Here is a 27,045-nt window from a genome sequence, read left to right as displayed (position 1 = left end):
CAGGGGAGTGATTGTTATATTCTTCCCAAATATCCTCTTTTCAGCTACCCCTTGCTGACTCTACAGAACACCTAGGGCTCTGCTCAGTATTGTCTGAAATCTACAGTATTCAGTTTATATGTCACGGTCAAGCAGGGAGAGGCCTTTCAATATCACCTCCTCCGTTGTTTATCTACAGCCTTAAATTTGTGCTTGGAATAAACTTTATAAGAGAAGAATACATGAAGATGTGTGTGGGCTAGTGGTGAATGTATGTTTCATACAATTGCATTGTCGCCCTTATTGCCAAATTTCCCCTCTGATAAATACCATCCTCGCTGTTGGAAATATCTAGACATTGAAAGAAAGAAAGTTAAGTGGGTAACACAATAGAATTAGATGTTTGCAGCAATAAATGACTTAGAAAGAAAGTGCATACGTGTTTTTCCCATAGTCTTCTGCCTTTTGAAAGAAGAAAGCGGAAATACGAGAAAGCTGACATTTTGCATGCATGCAGGAACAAAGGGAGAGATTGATAGATTGGTTTGGGGCAGAGTATTCTGTTGTGTTCTGAAAGGTTTGGGTCATCACAGCTAGAGGCAGGAGCAGGACTCAGACAAAAATAACCCTGGCTATGAGGGAAGAGGTTGGTTTTGCTGGACTGTGTCCCTATACGCGTGTGAAAAGTTTCTTTGCGTGACAGAAGAAAATTGCCTTGAGTTCTGATCTGAAGATGTGCCCAGTTTTGTTCATCTCTAGAACTATGGCAACTCAATTAGTAGCAGCAAAAGAATACTCCTCATACAAAGGACAATTTCAGAAAAAGAGGAGAGAAGAGGAAATGGAAGTAAAAGGAGAATATGAGGTGATATTTGCTCTTAGGGTATAAAAATTAAAGCATATGTATTTGGGTCTTCACCAAATACAGTATTCTAATAGCATCTCATCCTTCACGACCCGTCTTTTACTCACTTTCCCTCTTCTGTATTTCCTTCCTTCCATCTTCTTCTTCTTTCATTCTTCTTCATTCTCCTTCCCTTCTACCGTTTTTATCTCATCTCTATCAGGATGTTGGATGAAATATTTCCCATTGACTGTTGCCTAAGAATTCCTGCTAAAGACATAAAGATACTGCAAAACCAGCCTGGCAACACCACCGCCAGGAGAGCTGGCAAAGAGATTGCTAGGAGAGCTAGCAAAGAGATTTGCCCTCATCCCAGGTTGTTTTGAGGCAGTTGAACAAGCTGAGCTACCCTAATCCAGTCATGTCTCTCCAGTCTCACTAGAAACTAAGTCTATGAGGAGGGTTTTGCAATTCAGGCACCTAGTAGGGAATGTTTGTAAGGCCAGCTACCTAATTATTGACAAAGATAGTTACTCATGGTTCTGAAAGGAGGAAAGAATGGTATCTCACTCAGATTAATGTCTGTTTATGAATCCAACTTTCTAATCTACTCTGTGTTCACCAGGTGGAGAATTGTCCAGAGACCCCAGGATGGGGTCAGATGCACACCAGTATTATTGCCATTCAGTTGTTTGGAGTGTCTATGACGCATGGCTTTCCTGTGGGTCAGCTAGTAGGCAGCTGACCTTAAGCCAATTAATTTTCTCCAGTAGGGTGCTTGCAGAGTGAGGGAAACAGACAGACTGTGGAGAATACTGCAGGTGGCTGAGCTGTGGGGTGCCAGAACATTTCCCTTGGTTAAAAAAAAACAACAACTATGCAGTGAGGTATCCCCAACTTGCAAATGTCCTGGAAAATCACACGGGCGCCCCACAAGAGAGACACTTGTCACTCAGGGGAATTCCAGATCAGTCCCTCTTGGCCATGGGACAGCTACAATAGCACCATGTAAGTCAGTGATGTCAGAGGTTTTCCATCTCGTCATCCTCTACCCCCTTCCAACATGGCCAGAGGAATGAAGATCCAGAGAGTAAGGGAGAAGAATCCTTGCAGAAACGGTCATATCTGCTTTCCCTGGTAGGTCCCCTGGGCCTCAGTAGGGGAGGGGGAAACATTGAATAGGCTGAATATGAGGTGGAGTTGAAGCTTGACAGGACTGAACTTGTTAAACCCAGTGTGACCAGAACGTATGGAATGTGTGCAAGATTATGCCGAGGAGATGGGGATGCAGTTGAGCTTGGCTGAAGACGGCCAGTGGAGGAGGAGGAAGCCAGTTCACGTTTGTATCTGCTATGGCCTCAACCTTTGTGTCCGCCAGAAATTTCATATGTTGCAATCCTAACTCCCAGAGGTGATGGTGTTCATGGGTGGGGCCTTTGGGAGGCGATTAAGTTATAAGGATGGAGCCTCATGAATGAGATTAGTGCTTTTATATATGAGAGCTCCCTAGTCCCTCCCCCCATGTGAGGATCCAGTAAGAAGTGTGCAACCGGAAGAGGGCCCCGCCTGACCACGCTGTTGAAATCGATTTCTGTTGTTTACAAATCTATGATATTTTGTTATAGCAGCCCAGAAGGACTAAGACGGTATCCTAATAATTTTTAGACAGTTCGGTAAACCTCACGCTATTTGGGTACATTACAGTTTCATAGCACTTAATTGTCTGTTGTAGCACTATGAAAATTGGCTGACAGTACGTGGCTGGTTTTCATAAAGAATCCCGAGAATTCAGTCTTCTTGGTAGCATGACCAGCACGATTAATAATTATCGAATTCTTTGATTCTAATAACCTGACCCAGAATAATTTGCTGTGATGCTAAAGTAAGCTGTTAATGGTCTTCTTTGTAATGCCAGCTTCTGCTATTTGTGACAGATTTTAATAGGAACTTCTCTCAATGGTAGGGATGGATTTTCTTTTGATTTTCTGTTAAATGAAGATAAGAAACTTTGACAAATTGCCTTCTTAGATTTTGACATCTCTGTGGAGTCTGTTTTTATTTTTTAAGATGAGGCCCGTTACACCCAAGCATGCATTAAAAAGCTATAACACTAAAAGCCTGCTATGGGATGGATCATTAAGAACCATCTCAGAAATGAATGGAATGGATGTGGGCTTAGCAGTTGCTGTCGTAGATGATTCGGCACTTCAGGAGCTTGAGATAACTGTCAATCTTATGTGAATCCCTGCGTAGGCAGTGGAGCAGGTTATAAAAAGCAAAAAGGCGCGTATCTTCATCGGCCATCTGCAGGGACGGAAGTCCCGACCACACGGAGTAGACCTCATTCTCCTTGACTCCAGGATGAACCTAAGCACCCAAAGATAATGACTTATTATGAGTTTTATTAGTATTTGCTTATCTTCGTTCCTTCTAATTATCAAATTAAGTTTTGGGGAGGACACATGAATATAAAACTCTCTAGACATAGGTTTTGGAGCCAGCGTATCAGAAATCTGTTAGTAATATACATGCTAGAAGCAGAACTCAAGTGTAAGTTTTCTTACATGTATGTGATCACAGATTAAGGATATTTGTACAGGAGTAAAACGATGGAGAAACAAAGCTGCTGTTTGAATATTCATATGAATGTGATCAAGGGACACAGTTGTGTCACTTGAACTGTTTCATGTCCTGAATCTGTTCTCTGAAATGTACTTTTTAACTTTATTTCTTCTGAAGGTCACCATCATTACATTTATCTTTTCCCTGCTTTGAACTGATTCTGTTCTCCATAGAGCATGTGTTTAAAGACCTTAGAAACGATGAGGATTGTACTAGGTGGTTTAAGGGGCAGATAATCTAGTGATGGCTCTGACTGACAAGATCTTCTGAAATAGTCAGGAGGCGTTCACATTCCACCCAGGACAGATAACCCCCTGATGTCTATGAGAAATATCTGCTTTCTCTTGATGTCTCTTAAGTGGGAGGTACTGGGAAAACTGCCTATAAAAAGGGGGTGCTGACAGCAACCCCTCAGTGGTGAAAGGTGGGTGGTAGGGTGGGGAGCTGTGATAACAGAAGGGCACCAAGCAACTGAGCACCGTGCATCTTCACGCTTGATTACACTCTGAGGGCTGGGAATCCCCGGAGAGCCAAGAGACCAAGTAACCAGCTTGGCAACTAGGGATGTCATACAGTTTGGAGAGCTTCTAGGTATAAACGTGGGATAACTGTAGACCCTGCTAAACTAACTTTCTGCTGCAGAGTTAAGACTATTTTTTAAACCTGGGATTCCTTATTGGAATGTAAAGTTTGTGTGTGTTGCCTTGCTTTTTATTTTTTATTTTGGTGCTTGAGCCCTAAGACAAAATTTACTGTGCAAAGGGCAATGATACGAATAAGAGTAAATAAGTAAGCAGTAAAAAAGAACAAAATGAAGTTATTATGTTATTATAGAACAAATTAGTGACCTCAGAAAATAGGCCCACAGGAATGAGGAAAATAACCTGAAAATCTAGGTGTTTATTTCATATGTCCCAGGGTTAAAATGTGCTTTGTATTTGTGATGGATATATTCTTCTCCCCTGAAAATGACAAAAATGTCACAGGATTAACATGTACTTTGTACACAATAAGAGAAATATAAAATTGCTCCTATTATTATGTCTATAATCATATATTTTTATTTACATGATATATTATTTCTGAGAACTTCAGGAAGCTGCTTAGATGTTCCCTCTCTCATGTTGAAATTATCCCATCTAAATGGAGATTTATATTGCATATATCAATTTAAATATGATAAATTATTTGGGGAGATTAAATGCAATGATTAGAGTTTTTATTTTGGAGCCCCCCTCCAAAGAAAATTTAGGATGGGAAAACTTTGTGTAAATTACAAAATAAAAAAACATTCCAGAAAAGGAGCATCTCCATCTTTTGTGACCCACTGAAATCTAGTGCTTGTGGGACAGCATTCATGCTGTGGCCTCCTCTTTTCAATCTCCTTCCTTCCCTGACAGATATCTCCGGCAGAGCAGGGAGGAGTGGGGAGAAACACCATCCAATCTGGTTTTGACTTTCTCTTTTCTTTCTTCCCACTCTCATCCTTTGGTTTGAGGAGGACAGAGAAGGAATACAAGCAGAATTTCAGTAGCAGATGTCCTGGGATACTTTGAAGAAAACATTTATTTTGCAAATTCTATTCTCTAGTTCTCTTACCCTTGAAAGTATTTCAGCCACCTGTGCCCAGGAAAAGGCAAGCTTTTGGTGGAATTGTGTGCAATGCAGGGAAGGCTGCACCTGTCAAAAACCGCAGTAGAATTCTGCTTCACTTACAATAGGATCTATCACTCTGATGAATGACGAGGCTCTTGCTTTATTTAATAGCAGTCTAGAATATAGAAGGCCTGCATCTTGTTCTTGCAAAGTGAGATATTTCAAAACTCATTTCTCATCACAGAGGTCACTTCTTTCATTCATGAGAAAACCAAAGAAGCCTTCAAGAGGCTGCTCACCTGGCCAACTATCTTCTCCATGCCTTCCAGAAGTCGTTTGTTCTGTTCCTCAATCTCTATGGCTCTTGATAGGATAGCGTCTGGGGCTTCTTGCATACCCCGCACCTCCGTGACCAGGTGGTACAGAGGGTCATTCCAGGAGCGCAGCACTCCCAGGATCACGCTCAGAAGGACTTCGTGCTAAGCGACCACAGGAAGCAATTTCATTAAAATAAGCGTAATACAGTGGGTTTAGTCACATGTGATTTTTGTGCAGAGAGGCTGACCTAAAAAACTCTTCATTATTCCTGTGTGTGTACAAAATTTTTTGAAGGTGGTAAAAGTTGTAAAAGTATAAAATGTAAGCTATTTGTTTACATTTTGCTAAAATTTAAAAAAATCTGGCTTATTATTTTTTCAATGCTTTTATTTTTGAATTTTTGAATTTTATTTAATTTATTTTTTTATACAGCAGGTTCTTATTAGTTATCTATTTTATACATATTACTGTGTATATGTCAATCCCAATCCCTCAGTTCATCCCACCACCACCACCACCCCTGCCACTTTCCCCCCTTGGTGTCCATATGTTTGTTCTCTACATCTGTGTCTCTATTTCTACCCTGCAAACCGGTTCATCTGTACCATTTTTTCTAGGTTCCACATATATGCCTTAATATACGATATTTGTTTTTCTCTTTCTGACTTACTTCACTCTGTAGGACAGTCTCTAGATCCATCCACATCTCTACAAATGACCCAATTTCGTTCCTTTTTATGGCTGAGTAATATTCCATTGTATACATGTACCACATCTTCTTTATCCATTCATCTTGTCGATGGGCATTTAGGTTGCTTCCATGACCTGGCTATTGTAAATAGTGCTGCAATGAACATTGGGGTGCATGTGTCTTTTTGAATTATGGTTTTCTCTGGGTATATGCCCAGTAGTGGGATTGCTGGGTCATATGGTAATTCTATTTTTAGTTTTTTAAGGAACCTCCATACTGTTCTCCATAGTGGCTGTATCAATTTACATTCCCACCAACATTGCAAGAGGGTTCCCTTTTCTCCACACCCTCTCCAGCATTTGTTGTTTGTAGATTTTCTGATGACGGCCATTCTGACCCATGTGAGGTGATACCTCAGTGTAGTTTTGATTTGCATTTCTCTAATAATTAGTGATGTTGAGCAGCTTTTCATGTGCCTCTTGGCCATCTGTATGTCTTCTTTGGAGAAATGTCTATTTGGGTCTTCTGCCCATTTTTTGATTGGGTTGTTTGTTTTTTTTAATATTGAGCTGCATGAACTGTTTATATGTTTTGGAGATTAATCCTTTGTTGATTCGTTTGCAAATATTTTCTCCCATTCTGAGGGTTATCTTTTCATCTTTTTTGTAGTTTCCTTTGCTTTGCAAAAGCTTTTAAGTTTCATTAGGTCCCATTTGTTTATTTTTGTTTTTATTTCCATTACTCTAGGAGGTGGATCAAAAAAGATCTTGCTGTGATTTATGTCAAAGAGTGTTCTTCCTATGTTTTCCTCTAAGAGTTTTATAGTGTCTGGTCTTACATTTAGGTCTCGAATCCATTTTGAGTTTATTTTTGTGTATGGTGTTAGGGAGTGTTCTAATTTCATTCTTTTACATGTAGCTGTCCAGTTTTCCCAGCACCACTTATTGAAGAGACTGTCTTTTCTCCATTGTATATCCTTGCCTCCTTTGTCATATATTAGTTGACCATAGGTGCATGGGTTTATCTCTGGGTCTGCCTGATGTAAATAACTAATTCTTCTAATGAGTTCTAGTTTATAACATGAAGAATTTTGTTTTTCCCTCAGAAATTCGACCATCTACTCAGTGAGTTCTTTATATTTGAATACTTTGCTTGTCCAGGGAAAGACACCTAAGTATTTTGTTGGAACTCAGTATGTACCTGGAGTATCTACCCAGGAAAGACAGATTCCACTCATGCCCACATCATTTTCACCCAAAGATTCATTTGTATTAATGAATCAAATCATGTATTAATATATTTATTTTTTGATTGCTAATTTTATTTTATGATATTGGAACAAAGAGACAATGAAGAAGACATGGCATTTAAAAACATGCTTTCCTTAATCTATCCCAACACCAGCCCCCATGCTGCTATCAGAGCAGTCTACTTTGTTGACATGTGTAGGTGCAGAAGATGGCACAGTACTGTCTTTAGTAACAGCATCAATGGGATTCACAGTGGAGGGTGTTGCCCCCTAGTTTACTACTACCAGGATCAGGCATGAAACTCCAAGGGGCTGAGCATCTCTGATTTAAAATGCTTACTTGCTTGATGTCCATGAACTAGTCTACTGGTAAAGGAAATGAAGAGTGGAGAAGAATCAAATAGACATTGCAATGGAAGCATGAGTAGAATGTGAGAGAAGGAGTTGTAAAGAAATACAAGCTGTATGGTGAGTGGCACATACGCACTGGGCCATTGTGGCTCAATGATTAAAAGTGAGAGCTCTGAGTTGGATGAAACCCAGACTCACTGCTTCCTAGCTGTGTGACAGGTGCAAATTCCATAACGTCTCTGAGCCTCGGTTTCCTTATCTCAGGAAGTATAATAACAGTACCTGTGTTATAGGGTTTTTTGTGACGACTGAATATAATAATGCACATAAAGTGCTTTGTAAAATGTATGGCAATGTAGTAGCTCTCAATAAATTTTAAATTTATAAAAAATTCCTCCTCCTTCTTCACCTTCTTCCTTCATTTTATCATCATCGTCATTAATGAGCTTAATAGACTGAAAGAACGCTGGTATCATTAACCAAGTTGTAGAGAGAGAACAGATTGTATTTAAGGGGGGATATATGTGAAAGTATTTAAAATCATGTGAGGACTGTGGTTCGGGCAGGGAATCAGAAGGAAGAGATTATGATGATAAAAAATGGAGCTGGGATAAATGATCAGGCCTTGATATACAGACTTTGTTGTCATCAGAACAGAGGCAGTAGTTGCAGTTATGAGAAGCAAACCATTTTATAGGACCTGATTTGGGGAGAGACCTGTAATTAAGAATAAGAGGTGACAGAGGAGTCAGTGAAGAATGAAGTAGGTGTCAGAGAAGTAGAAGCAGAATCAGGAGAGCCTTGAAAATCAGAAGCAATGGCTCGAATGGTACAGTGGTCCATCATGGTAAATGCTGCCCATGTAAGAGTCACTAGTAATGGGGAATACATCAACTGCGTTTGCGTTTCTTATATACCCATGAATTTTGCAAATTTAATATTTTACACATGGAAGTCCCATTCAGTTTATGCTTTCATGAAGTAAAATATATGCAATCCTAGGTCTAATGCATTGGTTGAAGTAATGTTGTCTGCATGGACAATTTATAGATCGTTTATTTTGCTGCTATAAATCTTTAGTCAGCACTTGATTTTACTCATACTTCATCAAGTGCAGAATGTAATTTCTCTTCGATAGCTTGCTCTTCCTCCACCTTTCTTTGCATGTGCGGTTACTATTACTTCTAATAATCTGCAGCCTGGTAACACCTGTGGACTATCTCATTTGTTTAGGTAAAAAACCTGGATAAAAGACTCACATGGACCTGTTGGGCTTGTTCTTTGTCTTCAGGGGTGGAGAGGGAGGAGGTGTGGCAGCTGTTGATGGCCTTGGTAATGAACCCTCTGCCCTGGGCGTACCGTTTATCCTGGAAGTGATCAAGCAGATTTACTGAGTTAGTGTTGTTTGGGCATTGAATAAATGAACCCATTACCAGAATGGTAACACATTTGATAGATGTATAATTTTTTTAATGAAAGGCACATAAAAGTTGAAAGTCATTCTTTTTCTTACTTTTTCTTTCCATTATCTCTATAAAATTTTTTTTTTCATCTAACTTTTCTAAATTCCAAGCTCTTCCCTTTGCTGTTCCCTTGTTTAATTTCACCCTTCCCACAAGTTATTATCTGGATAGCAAACACTAAAAATACCCCAAATATGAAATATTAAATATTTTATTAAATATCATCTTTTTAAAAAGTATTTGAACCAAATATATTTCATATGTACCTGTATTTGGCCATTTAATCTCTTGTTCACTGTGGGTCGGAACCAATATACTTCCTTAATAGGAGTTATAAAATGATAACTTTTCTTTGACTAATCTCTGAATCCACATACCTGTAGCTTAGTGTTCATCATAGATGCAGACTACAATTTTGTTGATGGTGACAAAATGGTAAGTCAGTAAAACGTGGCATAAAATTCTAGGAAATACTAAGCAATGGACTGAGAATAAGAATAGACAAAACTAGCTAACACATTGATAGAGAAAAACTAATCTTTAGTAAAAGTTGTGAACATTTAAAGGGATGATTTGTAAGATTTGGAAAAAAGGTGGCCAGTTAAAAATGGAGAATGAAAGAGAAACTGGTGAGTAAAAAGAACTACATGAATTTAATACAAACATTGAATACCATTTTTTATCAGCTGTTTGCTCTACTATGTGCTCCTTGATTGTCCTAAAAGAGTTAACATACAACTTTCAAAGTACCTTCATCAGAAAGAGAATAATTGTTTCCAGTTCTAAACCAACCCTTCTAGTTGGTTCTAAACCTATTCACTGCAAATCTTAGAACAATAATTTGTAGCGTTTAAAAAACTATCATTATTTGTTTTCCTGACATGGATTCAGCTTCATTTACCATGTTCAATCCACCCAATTCACTGCAGTGCAGTTCTGATTTATCGGGTATCCACTGTGTGCTAGGTGAAGAATGCCCAGAGAGACACTTAAGGACAAAAAAGTCCACATACTTCCTTTTCCTCAGCCCCACCTTAAAGTGCTTTAGGTCAGGTGCTGTTATGGACTGAAGGTTTGTGTCTCCCCCAGATTCCTGTGTTGAAGCCCCAACCCTCAAAGTACTGTGTTTGGAGAAGGACCTTTATGAAAGTAATTAAGGTTAAATGAGCTCATAGGCTAGAACCCTGATCAATAGGATTAGTGTCTTTTTTTTTTTTTTAATTTTATAGCTACTTTATTTATTTATTTCTTTATTTTTGGCTGTGTTGGGTCTTCGGTTCGTGCGAGGGCTTTCTCTAGTTACGGCAAGTGGGGGCCACTCTTCATCGCGGTGCAGGGACCGCTCTTCATCGCGGTGCGCGGGCCTCTCACTATCGCGGTCCCTCCCGTTGCGGGGCACAGGCTCCAGACGCGCAGGCTCAGTAGTTGTGGCTCACGGGCCCAGCTGCTCCGTGGCATGTGGGATCTTCCCAGACCAGGGCTCGAACCCGTGTCCCCTGCATTAGCAGGCAGATTCTCAACCACTGCGCCACCAGGGAAGCCCAGGATTAGTGTCTTTATAAGAGAGTTTTCTTGTTTTCTCTGTATCTCTGTCTCTTTCTCCCCCGCTTACCATGTGAGGACATGTGGAGGAGCCACATGGGGAAGACAGAGCCCTTCCAAGAACCTGACCACGCTGGCACCCTGATCTGGGACTTCCAGCCCCCGGAGCTGTGAGGAAACAAACTTCTGTTGTTTAATCCACCTAGTCTATGGTATTCTGTTATGGCACTCCAAGCTGACTAATATAGGTGCTTTAAAATTTATTTTGGAAATTAAAAAAATAAAACAAAGTAAAGGAAATTGAAAAAAAATTATGACACTCTTTAAGAATCTTTGAGATTTCATGAAACTGACCCTTTCTTCTACATCTTATGAGCTGATGCTTTCTTTGACCTAGAAAGTGTATTATTTGAAATTTGGCTGGTGCAGCCTTCTTGTTTCAAGTGTGGTTTAGCCCAGTCACTTACGTGAAGGTTCCTTCTGGAAAGAAGCAGGAAGTGCAGTACTTACAAATTCGTTGAACATTTCCGAGGAGAGGTTATGGATGTAGTGAGACAGGATGACTGCGCGGTCAAACAGGTCTCGAAGGGACACCTGGCAGTTGACAGCCCCGCTGGGACAGATGGGAAGGGAGGCCACGCTCTTGCACAAGAGGAGATTTGACACCAGCAACAGCAGGAGCAGGAGTGACCCTGCTTAAGTAAAAAAATGAGCCACTCTGAGATGATCTATTCAACTGAGGTTATCAAAAGCTGTCCTGTCGAGGGAAGCCTTATCTCTCCCCATTGCCCTCTGCATGATTTGGTACTGAAATAGCTGGGGTGGGAAAGAATCCACACCTTCCACTGTGTAAATTTAGATGTATAATCATATTTGCACAGATAGGTGGTTTGAGAAGTAGGTTACTCCCTGCATTTTTGTATTGCTCCCAGAAGTGCTTCTGTGCTTTGCAAACATTTGGAGCTGAAATTAATTCTGAGCCGGAGCGTTTAGGTCATTCTCTTAAGATAGTTTAATGTCTTGGAACTTTTCTGCAGATTCTCAGCAGCCAGGCTCTCTAGGAGTTTGTAATTTTTTTAACTCTATGTTGACGAATGCTTGCATTCTAGACACTGAAATGGCAAGAATAGCACAGTTGATCTCTCTGGTTTACTGTCGTGCCTGATAATAATAAACACATGACCGACTGATTGCTAATATTGAGTACAAAGAGAATTCTAAGATAAAAAGGATACCGTAGCCTGGATCTGCTAACTCACCTTAATAACCCCATGCATTTCCTTGATACTTTGCCCAAAGCTTTAAAAAATTTTAAAAATTTGTGTTTCACAATAACCCCGTGAGAGAGCCTTGACTTTCATTATCTTCAAATTATATTAATGAAACAAGAAGACTTAGAGAGGGTAAGTGATTTTCCCCAAGTCCCATTATTAGCAGATGGAGGCGGCTGGGTGCCAATACTGTCATCTTTTCACTTCCTCATGTCACATCTCACACGCGTGTGGGCTCTCGGTCTGTGTGTGTGTAACAGGGACCACATCGGTAGCTGTGATGACTCAGAGCTAGCAGAGGTCTTCGCCATTACTAGTAGAGAAAAATACTTTGATTGCATGACGATAGTGAACCTAGAAAGTTGATTTTATCAATTTGTTCTGCTCTATCTATAAAGCACTCACTTTTAAAATATTTGACAATTATCAGAGATGATTTAGTCACCAATTTACTATCTCAGAAGATGGACAAATAAGAACCACTAACATATCAATAATTTACACTTCCAAAAGGAAAGAAACAATGTATTAAAATCACTTTTAACTTCAAACTACTCCAAAAGAATATAAAGAATATAAAATATAAAAATGTGTTTCTCAGAAAACTCATTTGCTATGGAATCTTCAATAAATGTAACTGGAAGTGTCCAAGATAAAACTAGGCAAGTGCTAAAGATTTATGGTGAAAAAATACCTAACCCCAAATACCTGAAAATATCTAAAGGAATATTTAGTATAGAATGTAGCTAAACAACCTTTTAGCTGCAAAATAAAAAATATTAACGTTGTGAGATGATTCATGTAACAGACTTTTAATTTTTCAAAAACATGTTTCCAAAGAGTTTATTTTAGGTACATTACAGTCATGTAACATAGCTGATTAGATGTTTTATCTACAAGTATAAATAAAAAGTGCTTTGCAGATAGAGGCATTGGAATAGTATTGGTTCTAGGAAATTCATAACTGGATAGATATTCTTTAACTCTGACTACATTTATCTGTACCTTTATCATCTGAAGGATTTTCATAGTCTAAGATGAGATAAAAGAGATAAATGTTTCTGTTGTTTCATGAAATAAATTTTGTTACTAATTTCCTTGTCTTGCAATTTCCTTTTCTTGCAAATGTCAACCAAGAAAGTAAAGGCGATTAGTTATTACTAGCCTGTTTTTTCTTTTATAATGTCATTTGGCTTAAACCCAGTCGACGAAGTATTGTAGGAGACAACTCTGCTATCATTGTCTATATTATGGCTTCAGAGTTAAAAGTTTTGTCAGGCTGACTCATCTTGGCCAAACCACATAAGAGGCCTGGGAACTAGAAAATGTTTGTTTCTACCTTCTGGAGTTGTGATGACTTGGACTCAGAGACACTTTTGGTCTTATTCCAGTCCAGGGTTTCTCACCTTTGGCCTGACTGACATTTTGAGTTGGATAATTCCTTGTTCTGGGGGCTGTCCTGTGTATTGTAGTATGTTTAGCAACATCTCTGACCTCTACCCACTAGAGACCAGTAGCACCCCTGCCCCAAATTAAGACAACCAAACACATCTCCAGACATTAACCAAATGTCTCTGGAAGACATTCCCCCATTTGGGAACCACTGTCCTAGTCCCTTATACAATTGATTTCTAGAGCAGTGATTAGATAGCTCTTCTAAACTCTGTAATCCTGAAACCTCTGACTAAGAGAATATTAACTACAATTTCAAATTAATACCGCTACAGGAGTGTTGATAAAGCTAGCACCTCCGTGAGTTGCTGCACATACCTTTCTGTGATGAACCTTTGCTGTCCATGGTGGTGATGATTTCGAAAAACACACTTCACCAGAGAAGATCTGGTAGTCCTACAGCTTTCTCTTTCCCAGATATTGGCTTTATAAGCCTTTGACATCTTCATGAATATATTTAATCAGGCATTCCCTTCCCTTTTGCCAGTCATCTATTTCCGTCATCGAGATTACCCCCATAATTTCAAACATCAAATGGTATTCTATTTCTTATTCATATTCAGGAAGACATACTGGCCAGAAATGAACATCTAGGAAGGATTTTGATTAATTAGACCAAAAGGAAATGAGAGAGATAATGAAGGTGAGATCTGGAGACTAGTTTGGGTTAGAGGACCTGTAAAATTATAGCAGTCATTTACTTTAACGTTTACCTTTATTTCTCTGCAGTTTCTTGAATATAGCATTATCTTTCACTAAGGTGTCTCATGTATTATCAAAGGTTATTTTTTTTTTCATTCAAAATTGCTGGGTGAAGTCAAAATTTCAAAACTTACACACTAAATACCAAGAAATATAGGATAAGGATGAGTAAGATTTTCAGTTCCTGTTATACTCAATACATTTCTCTCATTTTTTCTTGATTTTTACACATTCTGTTTTATCCTTTTAAAAATGACATACCTCTGTGGTAAAATGTACATTTTCATTTATCTCTTTTGATTTTAACATTTAGGTAAAGTTATATTTTCATCCCCAGTTTACAGATTGAAAAACAGAGGATTGGAGAGATTAGATGTCAAGGATATAGAAGAAGTAATTAGTCAAGTTAGATGCTGAAAGGATTGTCGTTTCAAGAGGAATCAGGAGGGATGTGAAGAAGGCTGGAAAATGAATCTTTTAACACACGTTGCCCCCTCTTCTTTAACACACGTTGCCCCCTCTTCTAAGATGAAGAAAAAAGTCACCCCTGACCTTAGGGAGTTTATTCTGGGGAAGTGACACAGTGATTTTCAAGGGCAAACACACACACACACACACACACACACATAGCCTGGTATATAATGCAGTAAAACAAAATTCTAGACAGTCATGTCCACTTTCAAGGATAGGGGTGGACAAACTGTTACTAACTTATGGTGGCTTTATTTCTCTGACCTCGAGCTACTCTGGAGCCAAGGTGACAAAAATTCATCTTTCATGGGCTCAAAAGTTCCACTTGCCTTTTAGAGATTTCCTGAATGAAATGATTGTAATGAATACGAACTAAGTTGTTGACGACATTCTCTAATTTTTTAGTCCATGCATCTAAAGCAGCCTGTGACCTTTAGTTTCAATTTTACCATATGTCTCTCATAGTAAATTGACAGGTGAGGTAATTTTAAAAAAATAATGTCTTTCTATGGCATTCACTTTTTTCTATAGTTGCTCCTGCCGTATTTATGCTTTAGCAATTATCTAAGTGCTCTTATGGGGACTTAGAAATCTCCACAAAGACTAACGTCCCTTAAAAACTATCTTCCTAATTGCCTCAGCTTAGGCAATACTAGATTTTGAATCACATGAATCAAGTATGATGATATATAGGCTCTATCACCCTAAAGCTGGGTCAGGATTCCATACGTTCATACTAGGTATCCATTTTTTCCCCCCGGACAGTGAAAGTCTGAATTGTTAAGAGAGCAGTTCCATGTGGTAGAGAAATTAATGTTGCCCTACCTTTCCCTCCTCTCCTGGAAACTTAGGGGTAGGAAAATCTGCCATAAGAACTGACAACTTAATCTTAAAATTTAAAGGTGTTGCAACTTTTGTTGATAGCCAGGAAGAGCGTAATCTAAGAAAACCCAAGTTGTGTTTATTCAGTGGATGCCAATTGATTTATTTGACTCCAAAGAGGAACGTGTGTCTCCATTAAATTTCTTGTGTGCTTTCTTGCTGCTTCTCAGATCCATGTTTCCTGCTAAAGGGATATTGCAATATCTAAATAACGCAAAAGGCATATTTTATGTAAAAAGTCATAGTTGTCTTATTTTTCTTTCCCGTAGTGTCAGCCCCTTCCCACCTTAATTTTTGTATGCGTTCTTTTGCAAATTTTTCTCTTTATGAAAACCTGCCCTTACTTTAGAGCAGTCAAGAAGTTCACTAAGAATGGACTTGTCTGTTTCTAAATATTTACAAAAATTCATTCTTTGGCAGTTTTGGTCTGAGGGTTTAGAATTAAACCTGCTGATTGATTTCTGTCAAGTAGCTGAATAAATAGCTCAAATGATGTTAAATGCTCCATGATATTTTTAGTACCTGAAACTAATAAACAAATTTGCCATCCTTTCTAAATGACTCTAATTTTGAATACTAAGTAACATCAAGTTGGATTTCATTCCTAATTAGGAACTGAGCTTGTATGTTCTTTATATTTTCTTTTGGTCATCTATTTTTAAGTTTGGAATAATATTATTTTTTTCTTCTGTCCTTAATGATGCAAAAATATTTAAAATAATTCACATAACTTGAAAGGTGTCTACTGAAGGATGTAGTAGGGAATATTAAAGAGCAACAGAAATTAAGAGGTTTAGAAATCAGAATAAATGGATCACAAGGATGCTTCCACTTACGTTAGTAATGAATTGTCTTTTTATTGTTATTATTTTTTGATTGAAGTACAGTTGACTTACAAAATTAGTTTCAGGTGTACAACATAGTTGATTAGACATTTTTTAAGTTATGCTCCGTACAAAGTTATTATCATATTATTGGCTATACTTCCTGTGCTGTACATTACATCCCTGTGACTTATTTATTTTATAACTGAAATAAATAATCTTCTGAGTTTGTACCTCTGAATCCCCTTCACCTATTTTGCTCATCCCCCCACCCGCTCCCCTCTGGAAACCACTAGTTTATTCTCTGTATCTGTGAGTCTGTTTCTGTTTTGCTATATTTGTTCTGTATGTTTTCACTTATATGTGGAGTGATGGTCTTTAATAAAGTGAAATCTGCAAATGACTAAAGACATAGCGTTTATGGATTTAAAAATTCCAAAACTTGGACTAAAAGATCAGATTGGAAGTTGAGTCTGGAATATGCTCATTGTAATACATTAGCCTGCTAAGTGACACACCCACAGATGCCATGACAGTTCTGAGGCCAACCATAAAAGGCCAAAAGGGGGCGGTGGCCCAATTCCTGGAAATCTCTGCCCCTTCTCCAAAATAGTTGGAATAACCCTCCCACTCCTTCGCCTATGAAATTACCCAGCCCATAAAAACTAACCACCCCATATTTTGGGGCCTCTGGCCTTCTGAGATGGCCCACACTCTGTGGAGTGTGTTTCTCTCTAAATAAATCCACTTCTTACCTAAAAAAAAAAAAAAATCGCATAGGATATGTATTGTGTTCTTTTGTTTGTTTTGGCTGCGCCCCCAGGCTTGCAGAATCTTAGTTCCCTGACCAGGGATTGAACCCTCGCCTCCTGCGTTGGAAGTGCGGCCTCCTAACCACTGGACCCAGGGAATTCCTAGGATATGTGTTTTTTGTTTGTTTGTTTTTTAAATTTTTAGTGGAGTATAGTTGATTTACAATGTTGTGTTTCAGGTGTACAGCAAAGTGAATCAGTTATACATATACATATATCCACTCTTTTTTAGATTTTTTTTCCCATATAGACCATTACAGAGTATTGAGTAGAGTTCGCTGTGTCGTTTTTGATATAAAATATCAGAAAATGTAAAGGGTACATTGGAGACAAGATGAATCACAATGGGGCTTTCTTGAATTACACTGTTTTCAGGATAAACAAAAGTAATGATTTGATTACATCCTATTATTTACATTAACTTCATTTGTATTAAGACATACATTTTTTCCTCCTAAGTTCAATGCTTATCTCTTTGCTAGGGCTTTGCAAATCATCAACTTCCCTAAATAACTCCAGAGCCCAAGTTCTTAATCTGTCAACAGTGTCTTGAGGGCATTTGCTCTTTAAATAAGAAAGCAATAGTGTAAGCATTTGGAAATTTCCCCTGTAATTCCTTTTTTCTTTTTCTTTTTTTCACTGACAGGATATTCATATCCTCTGATCTAGTTCCATGAATTCTTTGTGTTAGCTTATTCTATGAGTTTCTTATCACATGTTTGTTTTGAACCATCTGTACCTTTGGACAAGTTTTAATGCCTGATATAAGACAATGCCAGATCCAAGGATGATGTGTCTAGAGACTTCACAGATTCTCTCCTTGAGATTACATTTTTTCAAGTAAAAGTGTCAAATATTTGGCTGTATGCTAATGCTAAGTGGGGTGGATAATAACTTAACTCATGAAAGAGTCTTCGTATTTGGATATGTGCGTGTGTGTGTTTGTATGTATGTGTGTATTCCTTGTCTAATGGGAAGTGGATCGGAAGCATGCCCACTTCCAGTGAGAGAGGGAGAGAGAGATTATCTAATAGGAAATGGGACTCTGAGCCATGTCTTCTTCCAGGGATAATTTTAAATTTTATAATTAGCATGGACACCACAAAGCAGAGCAGAAACCTATAGCAATAGACCAGGGTCCTTGAGTCCCCTGAACTGACAGGCTTCAATTCTTTAATTGTTCCATTGTGGTGAGACCATGGGGGTCCCAGAGGAGGGGCTGAAGCCTTCAAGAGGAGTCAGGATGTATGGGAAGACACCGCAACAAATCTGTGCTGATCTCAAGAGAAGTATTTTGATATTGTAATAACTCACAGAGCCGTACATGTGTTGATGTGCTATCACCCCTGCCTTTCTCCACTGTTCGTCTTTTTCAATATATTGAAAGAATTCGGATTGGGAAATATGGTTGGTTCTTCACAGGAAATAATATCCTCCAGTTTCAGTCTGCACCCCCCATCATCCTCTAATACATTTTTCTATTAAAATTTGTCTACAGTATCTTAGCTGTGACCTGTCTCTATCTTTTTGTCTTATTCACTAAATGCAGCATGTCTTGCTAGTGTAATATATGCTTTGATATTCAGGGATTAACTGAAGTGACAGTTGTTTGCAAAGCTTTTTTTTTTTTTGTCATTTGGGGTTGAAATATAAATAAGAATGAACTCTTTGATGGAATGCTCTGTTGACCCAAAGAAATATATATGTGTATGTATATATATATATATATACACACACATATTTATATATGTATATATTTATATACACACATATTTACATACCTATATAAAGTATGTTTATCTGTATATACATACTTTATACTCTCTCCCTATCTATCTATCTCTATGTAAATAGATAGATGATAGGTACATATGTACTAGTATATATACTAGTATATATATTATATATATATATTTTTAAACTACAAGGGGGAAGTAAAGGTACAAGGTGCTGATGAGGATTTCTGAGATAAGGATACCACACAATCTTGACTCTCCCTAATTCTAATAAAATGAGCAACAAAATAAGCTTTAAAAAAAACTAGCAAAATTGCATGTCGGTCAAAGATGGAAGGAAGTATGAGCATGTTAATTTTTTTATGGTTCAGTGCAGGGAATCAATAGATAGAGTCAAGGTGATTTTTAAAAAAGAAAGATGTCAATAGATGGTGCAAAGTTATTATCACAACCACTGGAAAATGGAGAACAGATTATAAACCTTTTAGCTTCTCAGAAGAAAGGAAATATCACACCAACACTCACAAGCACACACAAAATGTATTTTCCGTTTATCAAAAGATAGAAAACAAAGGAAACGTAAGCAACAAAAAATATAAAATTAGAGATCAGAATAGAATCAAACACATTATGGGATAAGTTTACTCATTAAAGAAAAAAAAAAGACTTAATTTCTTTAAAAGTGGCAAATCCCAATAGATGGTATTTCCAAAACAAAATAAGTGATATATCCGAAACAGTTGTTTTCAAAGGACAAAGAGTTAGCGGTTGATTTTGAGCCCCCCCTCAAGAGGACATTTGCCAATGTCTGAAGACATTTCTGATTGTCATAACTGAAGATGGCAGTGCTCCTGGCATGCTCTACTGGGTAGAGGCCAGAGGTGCTGCTAAATAACCTACAACACACGAAAAGCCCCCAAACCAAACTGGTATGGCATCCAAAATGTCAGTAGCTCCAATGTTGAGAAACCTAATGTTGAGATCTAAAATGAAGTGGCTAAGAAAAGTTAAAGTGTTAAGTATAAAGAAACCCACAGCAAGCAAATTATTTAAAATTGCTGGACAGCGTTCCCTGGGCTATACAGTATGTCCTGGTTGGTTATCTGTTTTAAATATAGCAGTGTGTACATGTCAATCCCAAACTCCTTATTCTTTTATCGTAGCCTGATAATTATTTATATTAAACTTCTGTTTAATCCACAAAAAAATAAAAATAAAAAAATAAAATTGCTGGATTAGTAAAGTTACTAATAGGTAAAGGTTTGCAATGTCAAACCTTTTTCTGGCATTCAACCCTCTTTCTCCCCATTGGCTATCATATTCAGTGTCAGGACTTTACCTGTCATATCCATGAAGATGATCCAAACTCTATTTTTCTTTCCCTGACTCTCTTCTGAGCTGTCATCTACTTGCTAGACATTTCAACCTATATGTCTTCAACCAAGATATGCTGACTTATTAAAAGAAAATCTTTAACTGCTCGTCTTTTCTCTTAACCTACTCTCTTCTCAGTCACCCACACTTAACCTCTCAGAGCTGTGTTTGTTTCCTTTTCTTTTGTCTCCCTTGACTCACACTCAACCAGTTGGTATGGTATATGTTGCAATTATTCTGCCTCTCTAACATCCATAAAATTTTCTTTTCTCCTCTCTCTAGTTTATCTTGACCTGAATATTTATAATAGCTTCTCTTCCATTTTCTCCTGATTATGTCCATTTCAGTTTCAATCTGTTTATACGTTAGGAAGATTAATCTTCCTGAAGGGCAACTTCTGAACAATCTCTAATTTGTCTAAATCATAGTATTTGAGATCAGAGGAACCACAGAGTAAATCTAACCAAATACCTCATTTTACAGGTGAAGAAAATGTGTTGAACATGTGTAATTATTGACAGAACTGGCACTGGAACTCCACATTTTTTGTCATACTGTTAATATTTCTTTTTGCTTTCTATACTCATACTTGTACCCACTGAGCTTCTTATGCAGCTGATGGTGAGTCTTGGTGAGTCGATACGGATGTGACCTTGAAGGCAAATTGAGAAACACATTACTTTAAGGAAAAATGCCACAGTAATTGGGTTCCCAAAGAGAGAGGTGAGAGGAATAGCATGTTTTAAACGCTTTGGAGCCTTTAAGGAAACGTTGCAGCTGCCAAAGAGAATTTAAGTATGATTCTAAATTATGTTATAAAACAATACATTTGTTGAAATATTTCTCGATGAGTTATGTAGATAAGTGATGAAGAGCTATTAATTTTATTTCTTCTTCAAATTGGTTTTTGGTTTATCTGCTTTTTGGTCTCTAAGAATTCTTTTACTAATATGTGTCTTGCATATGTCATAAAATCTTCATTTAACTTTTTCACTTGTCAATTGTACATCAGTAGTAGAATGAAAGTCAAAGAATTCTTGTAGATTAAAAAAAATAAAAGGTTATCTGTCGACCACTGAGAGAAGCAATATTATTATTACCTTTAGAGGTGATGTGGCATTTCAGTGTTCTCTCTTTTACGGGCCATTTTGTACTCAGACCTTATAAATTAACTTAATAGATGAGAGAGAGGGTATTTCTTCCAGAAAGGGGCATTCATTTCATAGAGAAATAAAGAAAATGAATGTAAGTTTCTGTTAATAACTGCAGAATAAGAGCTAGACAGTACTTTCAGCTGCACCTGAAAATAGGGATAACGTCCATTTGGGTAAATAGAAAATCATACACATGTATATTGGAAACAGCTATGAAACTGTGAGAACGTTTTCAAGTTCGGTTTACATAAAGCTTTCTCATTAAGGTCACATCAAGTATATAGGAACACGTATGTTATCATTTAAGAACAGTTTTGAAGATAAGTCTGTGAAATAACTATGTCTTCCAAACTCCTGTCTACATAAATGAAGTTTGAAAACTGGAGTAATATTCATATGATTCAATCTAAAGAGAACTTTAAGCTCAAATCTCAAGACAGAAGGTTTGTCCCTGTTATTTTTTCAAGCAGTTTCAACAAGTACAGTTGTCCCTTGGTTTATCTAGGGGGCATTGGTTCCAGGACCCCATTGGATACAAGATCCACAGATGCTCAAGTCCCTATATAAAATGGTGGTGTAATATAATTGACCCTCCAAATCTGCAGGTTCTGCATCCCCAGATATGGAGGGCTGACTAAATTTGTTGCATCTGCTTGTCCAGATCTGTATCTTATTTTCATTCAGAACCTTTTAAATTTTTGTTTGCACATGAGCAAATTAGATAGTTAAAAACAGCCAATCAAATTGTTTGGTAGGCTTTGTAGACTCTAAGCAACTGTTAGTGAAATCATTAATAATTTTTACTTTTCAAATACCTTGATGACCTAAACAATGATGATTAAAAGAGTGAAACCTGGTGTTTTTAGTGCTCTGATCAGAATCCTATAACATGCACACTGATGGGTAGATTTTGTCAATGTTACTTGAATATTGTAACTTTAAAAATTCAGTTAAGTCACTTTTACTCACTGTATTTAGGGGGCGAGCCATAGATGTGCATGTGTGTCTGTTCTGAATTACTCAGATAATTGTCGTCTCACCGTGTACCACAAAAATATATTACATGCAAAATGTATTTTAATTCCTTATCAGTGTTTTAAAGTTTTTAGAAAAATGTATCTTCAAAAAATTATGTGTAGCGTTTCCATTATGTGAAGTATTTCTAGCAATACAACTCAAAATAAAAATTCCATAAAAATGGTGTCATTGGAGCTTTCAGTGACTCCGCAGAAAAGTCAAGGGTATGAAGGTAGAAATCAGGCAGCTTTTGATGGATTTAAAATTTTTATATAACATATATGTAAAATAAAAGGTGAAAACTTAGGTCTAGATAGCATCTTATCACCCAGGCCCATTTCCACAGATAACCACTGCTTCCTTCAAAGGTTAATTAAATTATAAGCACACACCTGCAGAATATTTGCGTATTTAAAAAAGTCATTAAAAATGGAATATACCTTCCTGTTTGGCCAATTCCTTAATGAATATATTTGCATTTAATGATAGCAGCCCACCTTTAGAGCTTTCTTGCTCATTTTCTCTGCCTTTATCCTAAGCAGCCAGCTTTCCAAGGTTAAGACCAAAGGCTTTGTGAAAATGTCATGGGTTTTTCCTTGTCCAAAAAAACCCACAAAACCTCAAAAGTCTTTTCTTGTAGTTTACTTCAGTGTCATCCCAAGCATAGGAAACTTTATCATCCCAAACATAAAACCAAAACAAAATTGTTTTGCAATGTTATGAAAGACTTTATTATATATATTCTCCCTTTTGACTGACACATTTTAGCACAGTTCCTAAAAAATGACATTAGAACTGTTTTACTTTAATTACAATCCCAAATTACAAGTTTACATCTTAAGCCTTATTTTTTAGAAAGGGTTATTTCAGAGCAAACTCCAAGATTTAGGATGAAAAAATGCTTATTCCGTGGACCAAGTTGTATGTGCTTGTTAAGAAATTATGTAGACTTATGCATAAATCATTGACCATGAAAAAGGAGTTTTGAATTACACTGCTGACTCCTTTACTAGCTTACTGAGGCTGTACCTATATGATTGTGATAAAATAGTTACTTTAGTACCAAATTTAAGGAATGCTATTTGTCATGGTTTATGATAGTTCCTTATTCTTGCCAGCAACTTCCAGTTATATCCAGTTCTGCCAAGGCATCATGAAATAAGATAGGTCAGGTAACTCATTTGGAACAGTGACCTCTCTGCACAGGACTGATTTCATGATATATCAAATAATGTTAAGAATATTCTTTGAGTCTTTCATAAAAGATAAATAGTTCTGATTATCTATTGTTGCAAAAAAAAAAAAAATCACCCCCCCACCCCCCACCCCACCAGTTTAGTGGCTTTCAACAACTACTATCAGTTTCTTATTTCTGATGGTTCTTGCTTAGGGTCTTTCATGCAGGTTGCAGGCGGTTGGTAGCTGGGGTTCAGGCATCCCAAAAGCTTCCTCACTCAGATATCTGGTGGTTAATGTTGGCTGTCTGCAGGGACCTCAGCTGGGGCTGTCCAGCAAAACACCTTCTCATGGGCTCTTCATGTGGTCTGGGCTTCTTTACAGCATGGAGGCTGGGTTCCAAGAGCTACCATCCCAAGCCTGAGAAGTCATGCAGCATCACTTCCTTCATGGTCGCCAGCATGCACAAGTTCAAGGGGACAGACTAGACCCCGTCTATCAATAGGAGGGGTGTCAACAGGTCACTGTAAGAAAAGTGTGTGGAATGGAAAATTCTGTCATATCCATCTTGGAAAACATAATCTGCAGTAATCATTATACTTTAGTGCTGATATTATGTTTATTCCATAAATTATTCTGCAAAGGTCCTTAGATATCTACCATCTAATTAATATTTTTATACAACCAGCAGCACATTTCCCCATATTCTACTCAGGGGTTGCCAGACAATGAAGATTCTTCCTTTGTCCCCCCAAACTGTTTCTATAACTCTTTCTTATAACCTGAGATACAAGTCATGAAAAGGAAAGAATATCAGAAATATTTTTTTGGTCTTTCCAGACTAGATCAGGAGTTGGCGAACTTTTTCTTAAAGAGCTTGATAGTAAATGTTTTTGACTTTGCTAGCCAAGAGGCAATATCAAGGATGTTATGTAGGTACTTATAAAATGATATTAAAATATAAATAATATTTTTAGCTCATGAGCTGTACAAAAACAGCTTCCTCTGCTGGAGTTGGTATGCAAGCTATAGTTTGTCAACTTCTGGCCTAGATCATTAGATCATTTGTACCACTGTACAAATCAAAATTTTAAAACCCAGCGAATTACTTTTCATTTGGTTTTAGGGATGTGTAGTTGAAAACCTGACTTTAAATCTACACTGGTCACTGCAAATATTCTGCCTAATGCTTTCAATTTTAATTGCTAAGAATTACTGTAACAGTAGTTTGATGGGTCTTTCATAAAACTTGTCAATCAGTTTGTTATAAAACTAGTGTGAAAGTGAATCCTAGCTATCCAGAACAGAAAAATAGAGAAAAAAAAGTGATGTTCAGAAAATGCAGTTCCTTTTCTTTTTTCTTTCCTTTTTTGAATGAACCTTAGTTAGATACAAAGGTGGAGTTATTCATTCTCTTCATTTCATGATACATCATCATTATTGCTCAATGCATAGCTACTCCCTTTATTTTTTCATCTATCTACCTATCCATCCATCCATTCATCCATCTTTTTTTATCCTCTTCTGCACACCCTTCTTTTCCTTTCCCCAGAAACAACCATTCTAACAAGTTTATATGAATTACTTTGTATGTGTTCCTGTAAGATGTGCAGTGTTGTCGAGTTAGCACACATTTTAATTTATCTAAAAGATACGGTCTTAGAGATTTCAATCTGATCTTTGTCTTGGTTTTTATTTACTCAGTTATGTTTAGAAGATGCATTCATCTTACTATGTGTACATCTAGTCTGTTGTTTCTAACTCTTTTATAATACATCATTGAATGCTTCCATGTTTGACTTATCTGCTTTTCCAGATTACATCTACTCCCTCTCCCACTATAAACAATACCATGATAAATATTTGCCTTTACATGCCTTTATGTGAACTAGTGATAGGAAATTCTTTTCACAATTGAATTGAAATTAGGAATCTAATTACTGTTGTGAGTAAATCAGTGCTTTACAGATCCATTTGAACTAAATATTATAATTTCTGTTCTGTCATACAACACAGTTATAACACACACTCAATATATTGAAAAGAAACAGTGCAAACAAAATTTCATTAAGAATTGTAATGCCAATTCATGGTGGCCAAGATGGCAGAGTAGGAGGATCCTGAGCTCACCTCCTCCCATGGGGAACACCAAAATTACAACTATTTATAGAGCAGCTATATATGAGAATGACCTGAAGACTAGGAGAAAAAAAAATTTTTTTTTTACAACTAAAGATACAAAGAAGGAACTGCAACAAGAAGGGTAGGAGGGACAGTATAGTCAAGACTTACAGCCCTGGGTAGGTGACCCACAAGTGGGAGGATAAGCACAATTGCAGAGGACCTCCCCAAGGAATGAAGGGTGTGAGCCCCACATTCATCTCCCCAGCTCAGCGGTCATGCACTGGCAAGACAAGCCCCAGAATGGCTTTGAAGGTCAGCAGGGCTTGCATATGGGAGAGCCAGAGGGCTGTGGGAAACAGAGACTCCACTCTCAGAGGGCATGCAGACAATCTCACATACTCCGAGACTCAGCATGGAGGAAATCATATGAACGGAGCCTGGGTCAGACCCACTTGCTGATCTTGGAAGCCTCCTGGAGACGCAGGAGGCGATTGAGACTCCGCCTGGGTACGGAGATGCTGACAGCAGCTGTCTGGGGGAGCTTGTTCTACCATGAGGACGCTGGTGATGGCAGGCAACATTTTGGAATCCTCTCTTTAGCCTGTTGGCGCTGAGGGCTTACCCACTCACCAGCAGGGTGGCGCCAGTCCTGGGACCCCCTCTGCCCTGCAGGCAGCAACCCCAGGTATGTACGGTGAGAGGTGGTAACTAGACTTACTGTGATCATTCTGGAATGTGTAAAAATAATGAATCATTATATTGTACACCTGAAACGGATATAATTGTAATATAATTATAGTATAATTGTAAGTCAGTTATACTTCACTTAAAATAAAGTGCAATGCCAATGATTATTCTATTGGAACTAAATTTATTCACTACCTTAGATTTGATTGAGGTGATAGTCACTCTCTTGACAATGAGTTATTATGGTATTTGAGTTCTCTTAATATTTTAGTAGTTGCTCTAGAGATTATAATATATACCTATAACTTTTTATAACTAAGGTAGATTAATAATGTTTTATTCCACATAAAATATAGAAACCTTATAACCATATAGGTCCATTTCTTCCCTCTCTGTCTTTTATGCAATAGTTGTCGTATGTGTTATATGTACATACATTTTATAACTCAAAACAATGTTACACTTTTTGCTTTAAATAGTTATATGTATTACATAGAAATCAAGAGAGTAAATTTTATTATATATTTGTCTAGAAACTTATCATTTCTGGTGTTCTCCCTTGCTCCCTAGAGGTCCAGGTTTACCTCTGGTATTGTTTTCCATTAGATTGAGAAACTTTCTTTAGCATTTCTTATATTACAGGTTTGCTCATGACAAATCCTCTCATTTAAAAAATCTAAAGTGTCTCTCTTTTGCCTTTATTTTTGA

At 37.5% G+C, this 27,045-nt stretch overlaps 1 protein-coding gene across 2 annotated transcripts; it reads right to left on the bottom strand.

Annotated features, from left to right (window-relative positions):
• Positions 1–2,998: 2,998 nt before the first annotated feature.
• On the bottom strand, positions 2,999–13,724 carry PRL (prolactin). 2 transcript variants are annotated; one of them, XM_007197143.2, is made up of 5 exons: positions 13,697–13,724; positions 11,166–11,350; positions 8,910–9,017; positions 5,341–5,520; positions 2,999–3,190 (listed from the first exon to the last, which is right to left on the bottom strand). In XM_007197143.2, exons 1-5 carry the CDS (start codon positions 13,722–13,724, stop codon positions 2,999–3,001), a joined length of 693 nt encoding a protein of 230 aa, XP_007197205.1. The 2 variants fall into 2 exon arrangements, with proteins under 2 accessions (XP_007197205.1, XP_007197206.1); XM_007197144.3 differs by having other exon boundaries at positions 11,166–11,347.
• Positions 13,725–27,045: the final 13,321 nt, after the last annotated feature.

The sequence above is a fragment of the Balaenoptera acutorostrata genome, chromosome 10, assembly GCF_949987535.1.
Source record: "Balaenoptera acutorostrata chromosome 10, mBalAcu1.1, whole genome shotgun sequence".
NCBI lineage: Eukaryota > Metazoa > Chordata > Mammalia > Artiodactyla > Balaenopteridae > Balaenoptera > Balaenoptera acutorostrata.
The sequence above is the reverse complement of the archived record's forward strand: the minus strand, read 5'-3'. Positions and strand labels throughout refer to the sequence as shown.